Consider the following 22,757-nt stretch of genomic DNA (forward strand, 5'->3'; position numbering starts at 1 on the left):
ACACACAACTGATAAATACACAGAAAACTGAGAAAACCATCACAGAGAACTACCAAACTGAACAGGTAGCCTCAAATACATGGGACGAGAAACAAGAGAAATGCAGAAGAACCAGAAAATGAGTGAGAAAATGGCAGCATGAAGCCCTCATATATCGATAATCACTCTAAATGTAAATGGACTGAATTCTCCAATCAAAAGACACAGAGTAGCATGATGGATTGAAAAACAAGACCCAACAATATGCTGCCTCCAGGAAACACATCTCAGCTCTAAAGACAAACATGGGCTTAGAGTGAAGGGATGGAAGACGATACTCCAAGCTAATGGCAGACAAAAGAACACAGGTGTTGCCACACTTATATTAGACAAAGTAGACTTCAAGATAAAATAAGTAATGAGAAACAAAGAGGGGCATTATATAATGATAAAAGGGACACTCCACCTAGAAGACATAACACTTATAAATATATACGCACCCAACACAGGAGCACCAAAGTACATAAAGAAACTATTCACAAACTTAAAAGGAGATATTAACAACGACACAATAATAGTTGAGGACTTATCAATGGATAGATCATCCAGACAGAAAGTCAACAAGGAAATAGTGCATTTAAATGAAAAACTAGACCAGATGGGGTTAATAGATATATATATATATAGAACACTCCATCCAAACACAGCAGAACACACATTCTTCTCAAGTGCACATGAAACATTCTCAAGGATAGACTATATGCTGGGAAAAAAGGCAAGCCTCAATAAATTTAAGATTGAAATCATATCAAGCATCTTTTATGACCATAATGCTAATAAATTAGAAATAAACTACAAGAAAAAAGCTGGGAAAGGGACAAATATGTGGAGACTAAACAACATGTGACTGAACAACCAATGGATCATTGAAGAAATTAAAGGAGAAATCAAAAAATATCTGGAGACAAATGAAAATGAAAATACATCAAACCAACTCATATGGGATGCAGCAAATGTGGTCCTAAGAGGGAAATTCATGGCAATACAGGCCCACCTTAACAAACAAAAAAATCTCAAATAAGCAATCTTAAACTACACCTAACAGAATTAGAAGAAGAGGAACAAACAAAGCCCAAAGTCAGCAGAAGGAGCGAAATAATAAAAATCAGAGTAGAAATAAATGAAATAGAAACAAACAAAAAAACAGTAGAAAGGATCAATGAAACAAAGAGCTGGTTCTTTGAGAACATAAACAAAATTGACAAATCCTTAGCTAGACTCACTAAGAAAAAAAGAGAGGTCTCAAATAAATAAAATTAGAAATGAAAGAGGAGAAATTACAACAGATACCATAGAAATACATAGGATTATAAGAGAATAGTATGAAAAACTATATGCCAACAAACTGGACAATCTAGAAGAAATGGATAAATTCTTAGACCTCCCAAAACTGAATCAAGAAGAAATAGAGAGGGGTCAGCCTGGCGGTGCAGCAGTTAAGTTTGCACGTTCTGCTTCAGTGGCCCAGGGTTTGCTGGTTCAGATCCTGGGTGCGGACCTATGCACCACTTGTCAAGCCATGCTGTGGCAGGCATCCCACATACAAAGTAGAAGAAGATGGGCATGGATGTGAGCTCAGGGCCAGTCTTCCTCAGCAAAAAGAGGAAGATTGGCAGCAGAAGTTAGCTCAGGGCTAATCTTCCTCAAAAACAAAAAAGAAGAAATAGAGAATGTGAACAGACCAATCACAAGTAAAGAGATCAAAACAGTAATCAAAAAACTCCCCAAAAATAAAATTCCAGGACCAGATGGCTTCTCTGGAGAATTCTCTCAAACATTCAAAGAAGATTTAATACCTCTCCTTCTCAACTATTCCAAAAAGTTGAAGAAGATGGAACACTTCCTAACACATTCTATGAGGCCAACATCACCGTGATACCAAAGACAGATGAGGACAACACAAAAAAGGAAAATTATAGGTCAATATCGCTGATGAACATAGATGCAAAAATCCTCAACAAAATATTGGCAACCCGAATACAGCAATATATTAAAAAGATCATACACCATGATCAAGTGGGATTTATACCAGGGATGCAGGGATGGTTTGACATCTGCAAATCAATCAATGTGATACACCACATTAACAAAATGAGGAATAAAAACCACATGATCACCTCAATAGATGCAGAGAAAGCATTTGGCAAGGTACAGAATCCATTTATGATAAAAACTCTCAATAAAACGGGTATAGAAGGAAAGTGCCTCAACATAGTAAAGGCCATATACGACAAACCTACAGCCAACATCAGACTCAATGGGGGAAAACAGAAAGCCATCCCTCTGAGAACAGGAACAAGACAAGTGTGCCCACTCTCGCCACTCTTATTCAACATAGTACTGGAGGTTTTGGCCAGAGCAATTAGGCAAGAAAAAGAAATAAAAGGAATCCAAATAAGCCAATAAGAAGTGAAACTCTCGCTGTTTGCAGATGACATGATTTTATATATAGAAAACCCTAAAGAATCCATCAGAAAACTATTAGAAATATTTAACAACTACAGCAAAGTTGCAGGGTACAAAATCAACTTAGAAAAATCAGTTGCATTTCTAAACAAAAAGAATAAAATACCTTGGGGTAAATTTAACTAAGGAAGTGAAGGACCTATATAATGAAAATTACAAGGCCTTTCTGAGAGAATTGGATGATGACATAAGGAGATAGAAAGACATTCCTTGTACATGGATTGGAAGAATAAACATAGTTAAAATGTCCGTTCTACCTAAAGCAATCTACAGATTCAACGCCATCCCAATCAGAATCCCAATGACATTCTTTACAGAATTAGAACAAAGAATCCTAAAATTCATATGGGGCAACAAAAGACCCCGAATTTCTAAAGTAATCCTGAGAAAAAAGAACAAAACGGGAGGCATCACAATCCCTGACTTCAAAACATACTACAAAGCTACAGTAATCAAAACAGCATGGTACTGGTACAAAAACAGGTGGACAGATCAATGGAACAGAATTGAAAGCCCAGAAATAAAACCACACATCTATGGACAGCTTATCTTTGACAAAGGAGCTGAGGGCATACAATGGAGAAAAGAAAGTCTTTTCAACAAATGGTGCTGGGAAAACTGGAAAGCCACATGTAAAAGAATGAAAATTGACCATTCTTTTTCACCATTCACCAAAATAAACTCAAAATGGATCAAAGACCTAAAGGTGAGACCTGAAACCATAAGGCTTCTGGAAGAAAACGTAGGCAGTACACTCTTTGACATCAGTATTAAAAGGATCTTTTCGGACACCATGCCTTCTCAGAGAAGGGAAACAATAGAAAGAATAAACAAATGGGACTTCATCAGATTAAAGAGCTTCTTCAAGGCAAATGAAAACAGGATTGAAACAAAAAAACAACCCACTAACTGGGAAAAAATATTTGCAAGTCATATATCTGACAAAGGCTTAATATCCATAATATACAAAGAACTCTCACAACTCAACAACAAAACATCAAACAACCCAATCAAAAAATGGGCTGGAGACATGAACAGACATTTCTCCAAAGAATATATACTGATGGCCAATAGGCACATGAAAAGATGCTCATCATCGCTGATCATCAGGGAAATGCAAATCAAAACTACACTAAGATATCACCTTACACCTGTTAGAATGACAAAAATATCTAAAACTAATAGTAACAAATGTTGGAGAGGTTGCGGAGAAAAAGGAACCCTCATACACTGCTGGTGGGAATGCAAACTGGTGCAGCCACTATGGAAAACAGTATGGAGATTCCTCAAAAAATTAAAAACAGAACTACCATACGATCCAGCCATCCCACTACTGGGTATTTATCCAAAGACCTTGAAGTCAGCAATCCGAAAAGTCCTATGCACCCCAATGTTTATTGCAGCACTGTTTACAATAGCCAAGACGTGGAAGCAACCTAAGTGTCCAGCAACAGACGAATGGATAAAGAAGATGTGGTACATATATACAATGGAATACTACTCAGCTGCAAAACAGAACAAAATCATTCCATTTGCAACAACATGGATGGAGCTTGAAAGAATTATGTTAAGTGAAATAAGGCAGCGAGAGAAGGATAATCTGTGTATGACTCCACTCATATGAGGAATTTAAAATTATGGACTAAGAACAGTTTAGTGGATACCAGGGGAAAGGTGGGGTGGGGGGTGGGCACAAAGGGTGAAGTGGTGCACCTACAACATGACTGACAAACATTAATGTACAACTGAAATTTCACAAGATTGTAACCTATCAATAACTCAATAAAAAAAAAATTAAAAAAATCAGTTGCATTTCTATACTCTAATAATGAACTAACAGAAAGAGAATTCAAGAATACAATCTCATTTACAATCACAACAAAAAGAATAAAATATCTAGGAATAAATTTAACCAAGGAGGTGAAAGATCTATACAATGAAAACTGTAAGACATTATTGAACGAAATTGATGACAACATAAAGAAATGGAAAGATACTCCAAATACATGGATTGGGAGAACAAATATAGTTAAAATGTCCATACTACCTAAAGCAACCAGATTCAATACAATCCCAATCAGAATCCCAGTGACATTCTTCATGGAAATAGAACAAAGGATCCTAAAACTCATACAGGGCAATAAAAGACCCCGAATAGCTAAAGCAATCCTGAGAAAAAACACAGCTGGAGGCATCACAATCCCTGACTTAAAATATACTACAAAGCTACAGTAAACAAAACAGCATGGTACTGGTACAAAAAACAGACACACAGATCAATGGAACAGAACTGAAAGCCCACAAATAAAACCACACATCTACAGATGGTTAATCTTTGACAAAGGAGCTAAGAACCTACAATGGAGAAAGGAAAGTCTCTTCAATAAATGGTGTTGGGAAAACTGGACAGCCACATGCAAAATAATGAAAGTAGACGATTACCTTTCACCATACACAAAAATAAACTCAAAATGGATCAAAAGACTCGAAGGTAAGACCTGAAACCATAAAAATCCTAAAAGAAAATATAGGCAGTACACTCTTTGACATTGGTCTTAGCAATATCTTTTTGAATACCATGTCTATTCGGACAAGGGAAACAAAAGAAAAAATAAACAAGTGGTACTTCATCAGACTAAAGAGCTTCTGCAACGCAAAGAAAACCAGGAACAAATGAAAAGACAACCCACCAACTGGGACAAAATATTTGCAAATCATATATCTGATCAGGGTTAATCCTCAAAATATATAAAGAACTCACACAACTCAACAACGAAAAAACCAAATAACCTGATCAAAAAATGGGCAGAGAATATGAACAAATATTTTTCCAAAGGATATATACAGATGGCCAATAGGCACATGAAAAGATGTTCCACATCACTAATCATCAGGGAAACGCAAATCAAAATTACACTAAGATATCACCTTACACTTGTTAGAATGGCTATAATCACCAAGACAAAAAATAACACATGTTGGAGAGGATGTGCAGAAAAGGGAACCCTCATACACTGCTGGTTGGAATGCAAACTGGTGCAGCCACTATGGAAAACAGTACGGCGATTTCTCGAAAACTTAAAAATAGAAATATTATACGACCTAGCTATCCCACCACTGGGTATTTATCCAAAGAACTTGAAATAAAAAATTCAGAGAGACTTATGAACCCCTGTGTTCACTGCGGCATGATTCACTATAGCCATGATGTGGAAGCAACTCAAGTGACTGATGACTGGATAAAGAAGATGTGCTGTACATACACAATGGAACACTACTCAGCCATAAAAAAGACAAAACTGTCCCATTCGCAACAAGATGGATAGACCTTGAGGGTAGGATGTTAAGCAAGATAAGCCAGACAGAGAAAGACAAACACCATATGATTTCACTCACATGTGGAAGATAAACACACAAAGAGAACAGTTTAGTGGTTACCAGAGCCAAGCAGAAGAAAACAAGGATAAAAAGGCAACTTTTCCTCAAAATTTTGAGGGTACCAGCAAAAATCTAGAGAACTCTGTGAAAAATGAAAAAAAAATGGCAACTTTTAAAAGATAAAGTTTGGTTAGAAACTTAAGAATCAAAGGGCAAGGCTTAAGAAAAACAAAAACAGAAAATGAAATGTACCAGATGCAGTAGCCCAGCTCAAATATCATAGGGGAAAAATTTGTGAGACTAATATAATGCTTTCAGTCAGATCAAAACACAAGTTCTTTCTATTGAAAGGCAGCTAAGAGCGGAAACTTAAGTTCAAACTAGAAATTAAATCATACAAATTCTAATATTATGTAACGTATTTTCCTGGTGACTTGGATACACTGTACCTTCTCAAACACTTTATTCTAGGGTTTGTCATTGTTAGTACCAGTTGAGTTGATTCAGACTCACAGTGACCCTGGGTACAGCAGAATGGAACCTTGCCTCGTCTTTTTGCACAATCCTCTCACCTTCTGGCGCTGTATCAGACAATGCTTCATAGAGTTTTCATGCCCAATTTTTTTGGAAGTGGATGGCCAGGTCCTTCTTCCTAGTCTGTCTTAGTCAGGAAGCTTCACTGAAACCTGTCCACTATGAATGACCCTGTTGGTGTTTGAAATATTGGTGGCAAAGCTGTCAGCCTCATAGCAACATGCAGCTGCCACAGGATGATAAATGACAGATGCATGGTGTGGTCCCCTGCCTGGATGTGAACCTGGGCCAGGGCAGTGAGAGCGTTGAATTTTAACCGCTAGACCACCAGGGCTGGCTAGTGGTATTCCAGGGTAGCATGGTTTTATTTCCCTAAAAAGTTCGTAATATTTGTCTGAGGGCCTGAGAGACTGCTAGGTGGTGAAGGAGGATTATTGTCTACGGGGCCATCGCTTCCCATCTCTCTCAGGAGTGTTGGTTAAATTTCCCTCCTGGATTCTAGACTCCCCATGAATCATGAAGAAAGGGATTTTGTAAATGCAATTAAGTTACATGCCGAATTCACATGTGAGCACATGTACACACACATAAAACCAAACAACTACGTATTCTACTTACTAGCTCCCCACTGCCATGATTTTGAAATCAGACATGGCAGGAGATAGATGTGGATGGAGCTTTCTGGTTATCTTCCCGAGGAATTGTATAGTAGTAAGTACTTCATAATTTCCCATTGCAATCCTTCTATCATGTGGTGTTACACTATTAAATAGTCATTATCCTGCTAACGTTCATTCATTTAACCAATATTAAACACTTACCATGTGGCAAGCCATTGTGCCAGATGATCAGTGGTGAATAAGACAGAGAACACAAATAGAAACTATTTTCTTATAATCCTTAAGTGAGATTAAGTCATATTATTTAGAGGCAGATATACAAATCAAAATTTGCATGACTGTACTTAAATATGTTGTAAAGTTAAAGCAGTAGCGAAAAAGCTACAGATCATTTTTAAGAACTATCTCTGTAGGTCACCGTCTCTAGAACATACATAAATTGAGAAATCTGCTAGTGTTAGCATCTGTTAATGACATCATGCTCACATGTCTTCAGAATCAGAAGGTCCGTCTTTAACGTGCTCATCTTCAATTTCATCTATTTCAAGATTGTCTTGACGTACATCTCCTACAGTAGGAACATCCATCAGCGTTCCGAACAATTTTGAGAGATCTGGAAGGGAACAGGTCCTCAACATCTAAAAAAAAGTCAACAGATTTATTATTAGGAATAAGACAATCAGAAAATAAAAATGAGAGAAAAAAATTAGAGCTAACAGTAATTTTATATATACATATATATATCATATCATATATTTAGAGCTAGAAGCTTCAGAGGTGACTTGTCCAATTCACTTGAATTTCAGCTCAGTATTTTTTCAGTGAGGAAATTAAAATTGCAAGTTATACTTGGGTTTTAACATACAGATTTCAAGATAAAGTCACCTTTAAAAGGTAGGGAGAGGCGCCGGCCCCGTGGCTGAGTGGTTAAGTTCGTGTGCTCTGCTTCCGTGGCCCAGGGTTTCGCTGGTTTGGATCCTGGGCATGGACATGGCAGTGCTCATCAAGCCATGCTGAGGTGGTGTCCCACATGCCACAACTAGAAGGACCCACAACTAAAAATACATAACTAGGTACCAGGGGGCTTTGGGGAGAAAACGGAAAAATAAAATCTTAAAAAAAAAAAAAGGTAGGGAGAGGTGCCTGCTTGGGTATGCACATGGAATGGAATTGGAAATATGTCAGGAATCAGGCAGTGCTAGAAACTGACAATTCTCTCCTTCTCACTCATGGCCCATATGGTCCCTCTTTCAGGGTATCTCTGCTAAGTCTTTCTCTCATTTCCCTATGGCCAACCCTCTCCATATATTTTTGCCCAAATCCTGAAGTCAGTTAGTCTGAAGCTTGGCTAGGCACCAGCACACGTAATTGGTGGCCCTTTGTATCACTTTGTCCTAGGAGTTGCTGGCTAGCCAACACTGGTTAAATCAGGGGCCTCAAATTAGTGCAAAGAAAGGCCTAACATCGCCTCCCTGAGTAATGGACTGTGAGTGAAGCCTTTCCCATTAGAATGGAAGGCTAGAGAGACAGGCACTTTGATGTTCATACTGAGAATCATTTATAGCAGCAGAGTGAGAAGGAATTCAGCAAAATGAGTTGGGAAAAAGCAGTGCACAGTTGAGGTGTTTTTAAAATCTGAATTTGTGTTGGATAAGACCAGAGATAATAGGAATAGCATCAGCGTCTCAACCTTTCAACAATCAGAATGTGATGAATAGACAGGGCTATGAAACAAACATCTATAAACATAAGACTCGGGGTTGGGTTAACCCTAAAGGAATCTGCGAGATTTGAAACATGACTCCTAAGGCCCTGATAAGAACCCTATACCAGATGGGAGACTGTGAAGAAAACACAATGTTTAGCATATTAATGAAAATTTATATACTTGGCCAATTTTATTGGTACAATCTGTTTTTGAGAATTAAAAAGAATATATTTCCATTATTTGAACATAATTTACATATTATAGCACTCAAGAGGAAAAAATGGTTATGAACTACAAGATGGTGAAACTACACTGCTTCTTAATGCACTTAGTAATGGTACTGAAAGTATGTCTTTTGCTGAATCTCCCACTGTCAGCAGAATTTATGCCTCACCTGTTTATTATTTTAATGGTCTGAACCATGTATATTATAAATGCACAGTATGCAAAATATGCACCCAGTAACAGATTCTCCAGACACATGATAATCAATAAAAATAAGTAACATATATGCATTATATATCTAAATACAAGGAGATTACACAAAAGGGTGCAATATTTTTTAGGCCAAGATGAATTTTAGCCCTGGTAAAATAATCTCAATTCTAGTTTCTTTCTTTCACTAAATAAAATAGCTTTCATAATCTAACATAAAATAATATAGTTGGAAAGAAATTTCAAGTGGTGTGTAATTTGACAAGCTTCCTCTTGGAATGGGTTTACACACCCATCAATCCAACAGCTTTCTGTCCTATATTAAAAACTCTTTTTGTTCATGGTCTTCTTGACAGACTGTTAAAGTTTTAAATAGGATATTCATCTTCAGTCAGAAAAATTTTACATAAGAACCCTTTCAGTTCTATAATTCTGATTCTACTAAATTTTTTTCATGTCATTTAAATAATATTCTATAGTTTTAACACTCATAGAAAGAAATCCTCCTGAAAATAGCTGTCCATCCATAACACGTTGCTTGAGATTTTACTTCATTTATGGGTCAGACTAACTTTTTTCTAGATTCTTTGTAGCATGATTTTATGCAGCTAGCATTTGATACCATTATGAATCAAATAGGAGAGCAACATTTTAGGAAAACTGAAAACATTCTTTTAAAAATATATACTTCCTTTGGATTTTCTCTTATTGGTTAAGTTCTGTTTTTTCCTCAAAAAATGAAGAGAATCAAGTAAGATAGTGAATGAATTAAGTACTAGCTGCACTGACAGAACTTCATATGAAATTCTACTTGAAAGAATTTTGTCAACTTACTTTTTCATCTGTGGTATTTTTCATATAAAATTATAAATTAGTAATACTCAGTTACACTACAAAATGCTTTATGATAAGTATATTTGTTTAGCCTCTGCTCACTGCAATTAAACTATAACATTGTGCCCTCAAAATAGCTTCTACAAATATCTGCTTACTTCAACCATAAAGTGGGTTAAAAATGGATTTAAAGCATTAATTAAAACACTATAAACACTTACCATAGGCAAAAACTATGAACATTATCTAAGAATTGATATTTGAGCAAATCAAAAGAAGGCACTTAAGGTACAGGTCCTCTTTGTAAATTGCACATTAATATTCCCCCCCGCCCCCTACATTTGCTCTAACAAGAAAAGAAATTCTCAAGTTTTCAGAGAGTCAGTTTTCCACTCCATTCACAGACCAGAAAAGTAGAAGTGGAACACATCTGGTCTCTCTCCATTCCTTATTCACTATCCCCTAAAGTAAGGAAGGTTTAAAAGGAAGGACAAGCAGCTTTTTCATTTGGCAACCAAGATTCTGTTCTTATGTAAGTCAGACACAAGGACACAAGTAATTTACCTTAACATTTTTTAAAAAGAACTTTTAACAAAAATCTTTGTAAGAAGCTAAATTATCCCATTTTAGTAAACAGATTATATAAATGCTTATAAATAATTTTTAGCTTTTCTTCATGATCCAGGGCCACCATTACGAACACTGATTATTTACTATTTTGGCCCAATGATGAACTTGCATGATCTCACAGATTTATGGGGTAGACAGGTATGGCTTTCTTTCCTCGCCTTAAATGGCTACAGATTGCTTTGATTTTCTAGTGTTTTTTCTTGCTCCTTCCCTCTACATGAAATCTGCTTTGCTGTGCTTACTTCCAGGGTAAGTACATCTATAGAACTACTAGGGCTGAACTAAGGTCATGGAAAAAAATCAAATAATGAAATGTATTATGCAAGGAATATTAACTTTATAGACAGCAATAAGTTATTAAAAATCCCTGTGCTAATGATAGCTATACACCTTTACCACAAAAGAAAGTACATGAATTATATAATAATCCTTCTCTGTCCCACCAAGGATATACCAAGTTTATGTCTTTGAAAGTCTGACTGCTTTTAGGTAAGTGACAGAATTTAACAATCTCTACATTTAAGAGAGGCATAAGAAAATTTTTCATAAAATAAAAACATACCCAACTGGAAAATTAAATTGAAAATCAAAATGACATATTTAAAAAACAGTCAAGGACAAAAGAATCCAGGCAATACATTCATATACAGACTTAAATATACAAAACAAACAACCCGATCCAAAAATGGGCAGAGGAGATGAACAGACATTTCTCCAAAGAAGACATACAGATGGCCAACAGGCACATGAAAAGATGCTCAACATCACTAATTATCAGGGAAGTGCAAAATCAAAAGTACACTAAGAGATCACCTTACACCTGTCAGAATGGCCATAATTACTAAGACAAAAAATAACAAGTGTTGGAGACAATGTGGAGAAAAGGGAACTCTTGTACACTGCTGGTGGGAATGCAAACTGGTGCAGCTACTATAGAAAACAGTATGGAGATTTCTCAAAAAAATTAAAAATAGAAATACTATATGGCTCAGTTATCCTCCTACTGGGTATTTGTTCAAAGAACTCCAAATCAACAATTCAAAGAGACTTATGCACCCCTATGTTCATTGCAGCATTATTCACGATAGCTAAGACATGCAAACAACCCAATTGCCTGTCAACTGATGAATGGATAAAGAAGATATGGTATATACACACAATGGACTACTACTCAGCCATAAAAAAGACAAAGTCATCCCATTTGCAACAATATGGATGGACCTTGAGGGTATGATATTAAGCTAAATAAGCAAGACAGAGAAATCAATGCATGGTTTCACTCATATGTGGAAGATAAACAAACACATGGATAAAGAGAACAGATTAGTGATTACCAGAGGGGAAGGGGGTTGGGGCATGAGCAAAAGGAGTAAAGGGGCACATACGTATGGTGACACATAAAAATTAGACTACTGGTGGTGAGCAGGATGCAGTGTATACAGAAACTGATAGGTAATGATGTACACCTGAAATTATACAATGTTATAAACCATTATGACCTCAATAAAATAATTGAAAAGAAAAAAAAATCTCATGAGAGAAATGCTGAGTGAGAACTACCTGGCTTATTCCTAGTCTCGCTTTCAAATTTGTGAGCAAAATAAATGATTGTTATTGTCTTAAAAAAAATGTGTGTGTATATATATATATATATATATATATGAAAAATGTTCAACCTCACTGGTAAACACAGAAATACAAATTTCAAAAAATTAATACCATTACTCATTTATTAAATATACAATTTTTAAGTAAATGATAATGGCTGGTGCTATTTAGGATACAAACTCTCATACACTATTGATGGTACTATAGATTGTTTCTTGAAGGGAAATCAGGTAATATACAATATAGTTTTTTGCATTCCTCTTACAAAAAAATTTGTTTTATGGAAATAATTGTGGATACATACAAAGATACAAATGTAGGTGGTTACAAAACCAAAAATTGAAACCCCAAAGCCCAACAATAGAAATAAATTAGCTAAAAAAATTATGATAGACCAGCACAAATGGAATTTGTGATGATTATTAAAGATGATATAAAAGAAAATTTGACCATATGACAACATACTATTTTTGTAATAACATTATTTGTAATAATATTTGTAATCATTTTATAATAACTATTAAACAGAAAAGCAGGTTACAAATAGTATGCATAACATCCTATTTTAGTAAAAAGTTATATATATATAAAAATTATATATATGAAAAGTAATACTTAAGGTATACTTTGCTTATGGCACTTTGCAGATACTGCGTTTTTTTACAAGACCCTCTACCAGCAAAATGTTTACAACTCCTGAAGGTTCAGATGACGGTGAGCATTTTTCAGCAATAAAGTATTTTTAAATTAAGGTATATACATTGTTTTTTTAGACACAATGCTATTGCATACTTAATAGACTACAGTATAGTGTAAACAGAACTTTTATATGCATTGGGAAACCAAAAAATTTGTGTGACTTGCTTTATTGCCATGCTCTGGAACTGAACCTGCAATTATCTCTGAGGTATGCCTGTATAACAAAATATGTGATTTACTTTGTATTTCTAAGTTTCCTATAAAGACGACATTCTAGTTTCTTTTTTTTTTTTAAAGATTGGCACCTGAGCTAACAACTGTTGCCAATCTTTTTTTTTTTTCCTTCTTCTTCTCCCCACACCCTCCCAGTACATAGTTGTATATTCTAGTTGTAGGTCCTTCTGGTTATGCTATGTGGGACACCACCACAGCATGGCCTGATGAGTGGTGCCATGTCTGTGCCCAGGATCCAAACTGGCAAAACCCTGGCCTGCTGAAGCAGAGCATGTGAACTTAACCACTTGGCCATGGGGCTGGCCCTGACATTCTAATTTCTTAATAAGAAAAAATTGTTTACATATTTTTAAAACAGCAGGTGAGAAAAGATAAGAGGTCTGAAGACTTTTACCAGAAAGTGCATATGAACATCTATTAAAAATTTTGCTAGGTACAAATTAGGTAATATAGCACTTCTATCCATTTAAGACATTTTGCTTAAGCTTAGTCTCATGCTAAAAATGGAAGTTGGGTTGGGTAGTGAGAAAGGGGGATAGTGTAAGAGGGTGTAAGAGGGATCTTTTGCTCAAATAAAAGGAGACCCTATAAAAAGAATCCTGAATAGGAGCCAATGAAACAGTCTTTGTCCTAGTGGTACTCTTAATGGGAATTTCTTTGCAGCATCTCAGAACATGGAGGTTTCTTGTTTTTGTTTTGATGTGTGTTTGTGTGTATGTGTTGGTGTTTTTAAGGGATTAAAATTCAATATAATGGTTTATCAAATGGATAACATTTTCCATTTGAGGAGCATACTTGCCTTTGGGTTGTTTGCATCAAAGAGACCAGTTGAAAGTCCAATCAGCAAGGAATTCTTGTTTTTGCTTTTTGGTGGTGAATCAGAGCGAGATCGCAGTGGAAAGGATTCTTCTGGTGAACACAGAATTGATTGAATTTGAGACACGACATTCAAGTGCTCAGAATGAACCATTTTATGGAAAAATGGTTCTGGTTGCATAGATTTATCTACATCACATTTAGAGTGCTGGGAATCATCTATTCCAGGTTCTGTGGTATAAAGGAAAGATTATGTGGTAAGTCTGTATAGTTCTCAGAGTTCTAAGTGATACTGAAAAAGCATAGTATTTAACACTAATTCTAGCAAAAAACTCCATGTTTATCAGAAAAACAAAATCAAAATATATCCGTGATTGTATTACCTTATAAATAATCTTTAACAGAATATAATGTTTTATTTTCAGAAAGCAGATTTAATATGCTATCTATGTCCCTTATCTTGGAAGTTCTAAAATATAGATGCAAATGCAAGGAAGTGTGAAAAAATACTGTTTAGACAGTCATATTTAGTTCCAGTTTATCTTTGTTCCTATAGGCTAGAAAGAAAAAAATTATACTTCTTAAATTTTAATTAATACTATTAAAAACAAGAAGACAACTTATTTAATGTCCTTAGCATATTGGCTTAGTTTTGGCAAGGCCATTCAATAAAACAACTGACCTAAAAGTTTTACTGCCCACGTTGCCAAACAATCCAGGCTTATAAATGCAGAGTCCAGTGCTCTATGCCTATTATGTTTTTTAAATGATTGGTGTGACTGATAAGGAATGATTTGTATTAACATATTGTCCAAATAAAACAGGTTAGTGTTAAAAATCTTCCAGAAAATAATCAGACCAATATGATGCTTACCCATATGAACTTCGCTAAGCTGATCCAAATTCCTCAGAATTCCATCTTCAGAAACTTCATTTTGCTGAATGTTGATCCTATCTTCCAACCTGCTGCAGAGATAAACCAGTGGCAAAAAAACCCCAACTCAGTTTACTAGAAATAAAAGCACTCTCAAATACAAAAAAATGAAACACAAATTCACCAGCATCCTGTGATCTCTCTTGCAAATATTTTTCTCATTTTTATGTATACTTTTTCTCATAAGCACAGTGTATTTTTCACCCCTTTCAAATCTTCACCAATCATAATCATTCACAGCAACCAGCCACACCATTTCTTATAACAGTGGTTCCCAAAGCATGGCTCCTAGACATCAGCAGCAAATGGAAACTTGTTAGAAATGCAAATTCTCAGGCCCCAACCTAGATGAATGAATGAGAAACTTTCAGAAATAAGGCTTGGCTTCTTCAGCTGGTTTCAGTTAGGGTTGAGATAAATCATATAATAGCTAGTGGTCAAGACAGAAAAATTAGCCATAAGTATTCTTGGGTAATGATTAATGTTGAAAGCACGAATGATCCATTTATTAGTAGGACTGATAGTAGAATTATTGCTAATGTTACTTCACATGAAATTGTTTATGCTACTGCTTGTAGGGCTCTAATTAATGCATATTTTGAATTTGAAACTCAGCCTGATCAGAGAATGGAATAAACATCTAGGCTTGATATGGCTAATATTAACAGTACTCTTGGGTTTACATTAATTAGTAGTACGGTATGGGTAGTGCAATTCATATTGTTTGTGCTAGGGTGAAGGCCAGGATTGGTGCAATAATAAATATGGATGTTGATGACGTTAGTGGCTGTTGAATAGAGAGAATTAATAGGAGAATGCTATTATGAACATCTTGTTAGGAAGAGAAATTGAACCTCTGGTAAAAAATGGTTTAAGTTTTAGGCAATTACCGGGCTCTGTCATCGTACTAAACCCTGTTCTTGAGCAGAGCTGGGCATAAATTATTTAGATTGAGATTACATCATCTATAGTTTGAAGGTGCTTTTGTAAAGTGGGCCTTATTTCTCTTGCCCTTTCATACTGGGAGAAATGTAGAACAGATAGAAAATGACCTGGATTACTCCAGTCTGAACTCAGATCACACAGGACTTTAATCAGTGAACAAACAAACCATTAATAGCAGTTACACAACTGAGACGCCCTGATCCAACATCGAGGTTGTAAATCCTATTGTCGATATGAACTCTAGAATAGAACTGCGCTGTTATCCCTAAGGTAACTTGTTCCATTGATCAATATCTTGGATCAATAGGTGATAAAATATTTTGACTAGTTGGTCTAGATTTTAATCACTTGGAGGTTATTTTATTCTCCAAGGTCACCCCAACCAAAACTGTTCGTCCATTTAAAGTTTCGTTATCCCTTAAATTTGGTTAATTTTTGTTCTTTATGGACTAGTTAATTAAAGCTCCATAGGGTCTTCGCGTCTTACCATGTCATTCGTACCTCTTTATGGGAAGATGAATTTCACTGATTAAAAAGTAAGGGACAGTAAAACCCTCATGTGGTTATCCATACAAGCCCTTATTTCGAGAACAAGTGATTATGCTTCCTTTGCACAGTCAGGATACCACAGCCAATAAACAGATGTCACTGAACAACACTAGAAATGCCACAGGCGATGTTTTTGGTAAATAGATGGGGTATGTGTTTGCTGAGTTCCTTTTACTTTTTTAAACCTTTCCTTAAAAGCATACCTCTGTTGGGTTAACAATTAGTTCAAAAAATGATTTATTACTGGGTTAGAGTTATCTTGCTGTTAAGTATCAGTGCTTATTCGTTCTGATAAAAGCTCATGCAATGAGAGAGAATTCTTGTTACTCATATTAACGATACTGTTTCTATTAATTAATAGACTAATCCAGTATTAGATTAGAGTTGGTTTTCATTGTTGGAATTAAGTGCGTTGTTGAACTTGAACGCTTTCTTAACTGATGACTGCTTTCAGGCCTACTATGGTGTTTTATACTTACTGTCTAAGAACGTATCCCGCTTCTCAAAGGCTGTACCCTTTTAGACGAGCATTTAAATTTATATTAGAATTGCTATTTCTTCAGTTAAATTTAAATTTGAATTAAAATTCTATTCTAGATAATCAGCTATCACCAGGCTCATTAGGCTTTTCACCTCTACCTATAAATCTTTTCTTTTGCTACATAGATGAGTTTGTTCTTTAAAACTGTTCATAGGTAGCTCATCTGGTTTCAGGGTATTTAGCTTAAGTTCTCTGTTAAACTGTTCTAGTTAAATCATTATGTAAAAGGTAAAAGGAGTAAACTTTGCTGTTTAATACTTCTTTCATCATGTACTCACAGCGCCAATTAAAATTTCTATCGCCTATACTTTAATTTTGAGCAAATGTTTTATTTATTTATAATAGTCGAATTTGGTAAGTTTGGGCTAGCTTTAGTTCAAAGCGGCCATTTAATACGACATCTCCTGGGTGTAAACTAGGTGCTTTGTTTAAGCTACACTTTGATATATCCAAGCCCACTTTCCAGTGTGCTCACCTTATTACAACTCCTCTTATATATTTCATACTTATTAATACATTATGCTGTAGGTTTATGACATTTGAGGAGGGTGATGGCAGGTGTGTGCGTGTTTCACGGCCTAATTAAGCTCTCTGTTCTTAATTTACTACTAAATCCTCTTTTAGCTTTTAACTTCATAAAGACTTTCGTGTAATGTTCTTAAAAGAGAAAATGTAGCCCATTTCTCTCCATCCAATAAGCTACATCTTGACCTAATGCTTTTAGGCCTAATATTTACGCTTACCAAATGTTTACTACAATCCTTTTCAGGGTTTGCTGAAGATGGTGGTATATAGGCAGTATTAGCAAGGGTCAGTAAGGTTTATCAGGGTTTACCAATTATAGAACAGGCTCCTATAGGAAGATCTAAAGCAATGCCAAATCCTTTGAGTTTTAGGTTGTTGCTTAGTAGTATCTGGTGAGTAATTTTGTTAAAATAATTATTTGGGTTTAGGGCTAAGCATAGTGGGATACCTAATCCCAGTCTGGGTCTTAGCTATCATGTAATGTAGTCGAAAATATTAAAGTCATTTTCATAGTTTATTATTATTTTAGTTATAGCTTAATTAAGTTTTAATTTTATTATAACTATATCTTTAACATGCTTTATGCTGGAGTTTTATTAATTTGGGTTAAACATATGACTGTGGTGGCTGGCATGAAATTTACCAGCCCTAATTAATGAAACTTAGTCAAAGTTTCATTTTTGTCTTAATTTTTATCACTGCTATCTCCCATGGGGGTGTGGTTAAGCAAGGCACTGTGAGCTACTTTTTAGCGTGCTTGATGCCTGCTCCTTTTAATCACTGGTGATTAGAGGGCAATAACTTATCTCTGGGGGTTTGGTTTACAGGAAGTTTTTATTTTCTTAATACTTTTTAATCCATCTAAAATTTAAATAACTTTTAAATTTTTCAGTTTTAAATTTTGAACAATTTTCCATGTTTGTTTTTTAAAGTTTTTTTTTAATCATATATGTAGTACATTTCTTCATTCAAAATGCAACGTTCCTTGGTTCCTCAAAAAGTTAAACAGAATTACCACATGCCACAGCAATTCTGCTCCTAGATATACACCAAAAAAACTGAATTCAGGTCTTCAAATGGAAACTTGTACACAAAATGTTCACAGAAGTACTATTCACAATAGCCAAGAGGTAGAAACAACACTGGAAATGAACCATTACCATCTGCTGAATGTCCATCAACTGATGAACAGACAAAAATATATGGTATATTCATATAATGGATTACTCAGCCATAAAAAGAAATGAAGAACTAATACATTCCACGACACAGATGAACTTTGAAGACATTAAGCTAGGTCAAAAAAGCCAGATACAAAAAGGCATACATTGTATGATTCCATGTGAAATATCCAGAATAGGCAAATCCATAGAGACATAAAGCAGATTAACGGCTGCTAGGGACTCAGGAGAGGGGAAAAGAGGGAGTGGCTGCTTAATGGGTACAGTGTTTCCTTTTGCAGTGATGAAAATATTCTGGAACCATATAGTGGTAATGGTTACACAACACTACGAATGTTGTGTACTGAATGTACTGAACTGCACACTTTAAAATGGTTAAAATGATAAATTTTATGTTATATGAATTTTACCTAAATTTTAAAAAAAGTAATGTTTCTTCTAAGGATTTCCCTAACCACTCAAATCCTAGTTGCCTTTACTAATATCAGTTGGGTGTACATCTTACCACACTTCTTCTTTAAATTTACATATACATGAGTACATATATAATAATTTTACATAGAATTATCATAGTATCATTCTAATATATGGAAATGCTTTTTTATTCAATATAATTTTATTTCATTAATCATTCAATATTTTGGACATATTTTCATATTAATACATGGAGTTCCATTTTATTCTTTTAAGTGCTGCATACTATCCATGATGCAGTATACAGAAACACAACAGTACTTTTAACCACTTTCTTATCAATGATAAACTTTTTTAAATTATTTGCCATGATTCTACTGCAATAAATTTTCTTGCATATGCTTCTTTATGTCAATGCCCAAGTCCAGACCACTACCTGTTTTTATAGATAAATTGTATTGGAACAGCCACTCTACTGTTTATGTATTAACTATGACTGCTATTGTAGTACAAAGACAGAATTGAATAGCTGCATCACAGATCATATGGCCTACATAGCCTAAAATACTTACTATCTGGCCCTTTACAGAAAATGTCTGACAATCCCTGCAATAAAACATGGTAAAGGAAGGAACTTTGTTACTTTTTATGAAGAAAGCATAACAAGAATACCGGAATACGACAATGATTTCCCATAACAAAAGGGAACTACAGGTGACTCTTGCAAGTATTAATACAAAAATCCTAAAATAAAGTATTAGCAAACAGAAGTACATTAAAATAATAACATATCAAGACCAAGCAGAGTTTATTTAAGGTATGCAAGATGGTTCAATATTAAGTAATCTATTACTATAATTCATTATAGCAATAGATAAGAGAAAACATTTATATGAATGGTTCCATAGAGGTTGAAAAGTCATTTGACAAAACCCATTCCTGATTTTTTTTAATCAGTAAAATATGAATAGATACCTAACTCAGCTAAAAAGTAGAGTCATGCCTAGTTTAGGGTTAACATTAAAATTATCTTCAGTAAAGTCAAGAACAGGACAAAGACACCCCCCATTTCTAATATTTAACATTGTATATAATGTACTAACCAAAGCAATTGGAGAGAAAGAAACCAGTGTTAAAAAAATTGAAAAGACATAAAGCCATCACTATTTTCATATGATGTGATTGTGTATCTGAAAAATACGAAAGATTCAACTGAAAAGCTATCATGAACAATAGTAGAAATCAATAAGACAGAGGGATACAAAACCAATATAAAGAAATCTACAGTTTTAATATATACAACCTTTTAGTTACAAGATCTCATAGGAGAATGGGCACCATTTATAACATCAAACAAAAGATAATATACCTGGGAATAAGCTTACCAATAAAAGTGTAAAACCTAGATAAAGGAAACTCCAAAACTTGATCAAAAAGAAAGGCCTATCATGTGCTTCTTGGACAGGAAGAACATAGCATGTTGATTTTCCCCATGTTAATTTATGAATTTAACATCCTGATAAAATACCAATTGATCTTTTGGGGGAGGTTAGGGGAAGGTGGGCTAAATTTAATAAGTTCTAAATTGAGATAAAAAATTACACAAGCAAGAATAGTCAGGAAAAACAAAAAGGAAAAGCAATGAAAATGAATTAGCCTTAAATGATCTTAAAATATATTTTACATTTTAATTAAAACAGTATGTACCAGCATACTGAATAAAGGCTAATGGAACAGGAAAAAAAAGTACAAGAATTTCAAATAATTAAGAAAATTCAGTACATACTAAAAATGGCATTTTAAATCTGTGTAGGAAAGATGGACTTTTTAATAAACGAAACTGGAACTATTGGGTAGCTATCTGGAAGAAAACCAGAATCCATACACCAAGTTAAACTGCAAACAGATCAAAGGCTTAAATATAAAAAGTACCTACACAAAAGTACTAGAAGAAAAGATTGAAAAATTCTTTGATAACCTTAGAAAGAACAAAGCTTCTCTGAATAATTACCAAAATTCAGGTAAAGATGACAACTTAAAAAAAAAACACTTCTGCACAGCAAAAAAAAAAAGAAACATAAATGACCAAGAGGGAAAAAATAGTTGCAATTTAAATAATAACCAGGGAAAATATCTCTACTATTTAAAGATTTCTTACTAATTTATAAAAGACCAACAACTAAATTTTAAAAATGAGTCAAAGATTTAAACAGAGAACTTACAGAAAAGGAAATACAAAGAAAACTTAAACATTTGAAAAGGTGTGCTCAACTTTACCACAATAAGAGAGAGATTAAGACACCAAACAGAGATCCTATTTTTTACCTATCAGATTGGTAAAAATCAAAACTTTGGTGATAAAAGTTTGGCAAGGCTGTAGGGAAAACAGGAGGTTTCATACATTCTTTCCTTATATACTAGTTGATTGCTGAGCCCCATGAATGTAGTATCTATTCAAAAATTAAATTTTTTAATACCGTAATATAATAGGATTGAATGCAATATTAGGTTATTAGAGTACATCTTAAAAAGGTCTTATTAAAAGGGACCCAGGTTTTGAAATGTAAAAAAAAGAGGTAACACTTCGGTCAGAATAGCTATAATTAACAAGATGGGAAACAACAAATGTTGGAGAGGATGTGGAGAGAAGGGAGCCCTTGTACACTGCTGGTGGGAGTGTAAACTGGTGCAGCCACTATGGAAAGCAGTATGGAGTTTCCTCAGAAAATTAAGAATAGATCTACCATATGATTCAGCTATCCCACTGCTGGGTATTTATCCAAAGAACTTGAAAATGCAAAGGCATAAAGATACATGCACCCCTATGTTCACTGCAGCATTATTCACAATAGCCAAGACTTGGAAGCAACCTAGGTGCCCATCAAGGGACGAATGGATAAAGAAGATGTAGTATTTATATATGATGGAATACTACTCAGCCATAACAAATGATGAAATTCGGCCATTTGTGACAAGATGGATGGCCCTTCAGGGTAGTATGCTAAGCAAAATTAGTCAGAGGGAGAAAGTCAAATACCATATGATCTCACTCATAAGTAGAAGATAAAAACAGCGACAAACAAACACATAGGACTGGAGATTGGACTGGTGGTTACCAAAGGGGAAGGGGGACAAGGGAGGGCAAAAGGGGTGATTAGGCTCACATGTGAGGGGATGGACTATAATTAGTTTTTGGGTGGGGAACATGATGTAATCTACACAGAATTCGAGATATATTACGATGTATATCTGAAAGCTATATAATGTTATAATCCAATGTTACTGCAATTAAAAAAATTAAAAATTAAAAAAAAAGAGGCAACATACTCTGTTTCCTTTGTTTCTTTTATCTCACTAATCCACACGTCGATAACAGTGCATGGCAAGCTACCATCTTTGTTGACTCCACTTGGCTCTTGTAGAACTTCCGTTTCCAAGTCATCAGGTTCTGAAAAGCAAAAACATCACAAAAAACATATTTTGAAGCAAAATTCGTTTAGAGAAAACTGAATAAATTTTCCATAAATTACCATCACCTAGTTTTAGGCGAATATGTTAATTATAACAGAAAAAATTAAATATTTTATCTCTAGATCTTTAACCTTGTTACTGTGTTAACTCTCTAGTTCAATTATTTCTGAAATGATAGACTTTCCCTTTGCATTTT

The 22,757-nt window shown here is 34.8% G+C and overlaps 1 protein-coding gene across 11 annotated transcripts in view; it reads right to left on the reverse strand.

The window, feature by feature from the left end:
- The window catches only part of NEK1 (NIMA related kinase 1), a 219,998-nt gene that overhangs the window by 14,304 nt on the left and 182,937 nt on the right, over nucleotides 1–22,757 (reverse strand). For 6 of the 11 annotated variants that reach the window (XM_046657120.1, XM_046657125.1, XM_046657121.1 and 3 more), the window contains 4 exons: nucleotides 22,418–22,538; nucleotides 14,876–14,967; nucleotides 13,985–14,232; nucleotides 7,524–7,675 (listed from right to left, as the gene is read on the reverse strand). In XM_046657120.1, coding sequence (XP_046513076.1) covers nucleotides 7,524–7,675; nucleotides 13,985–14,232; nucleotides 14,876–14,967; nucleotides 22,418–22,538 — 613 coding nt within the window. The remainder of the gene's footprint in view (nucleotides 1–7,523; nucleotides 7,676–13,984; nucleotides 14,233–14,875; nucleotides 14,968–22,417; nucleotides 22,539–22,757) is intronic. The other 5 variants (XM_046657126.1, XM_046657127.1, XM_046657122.1 and 2 more) reach the window with 2 other exon arrangements.

Source organism: Equus quagga, chromosome 3 (assembly GCF_021613505.1).
Source record: "Equus quagga isolate Etosha38 chromosome 3, UCLA_HA_Equagga_1.0, whole genome shotgun sequence".
Lineage (NCBI taxonomy): Eukaryota > Metazoa > Chordata > Mammalia > Perissodactyla > Equidae > Equus > Equus quagga.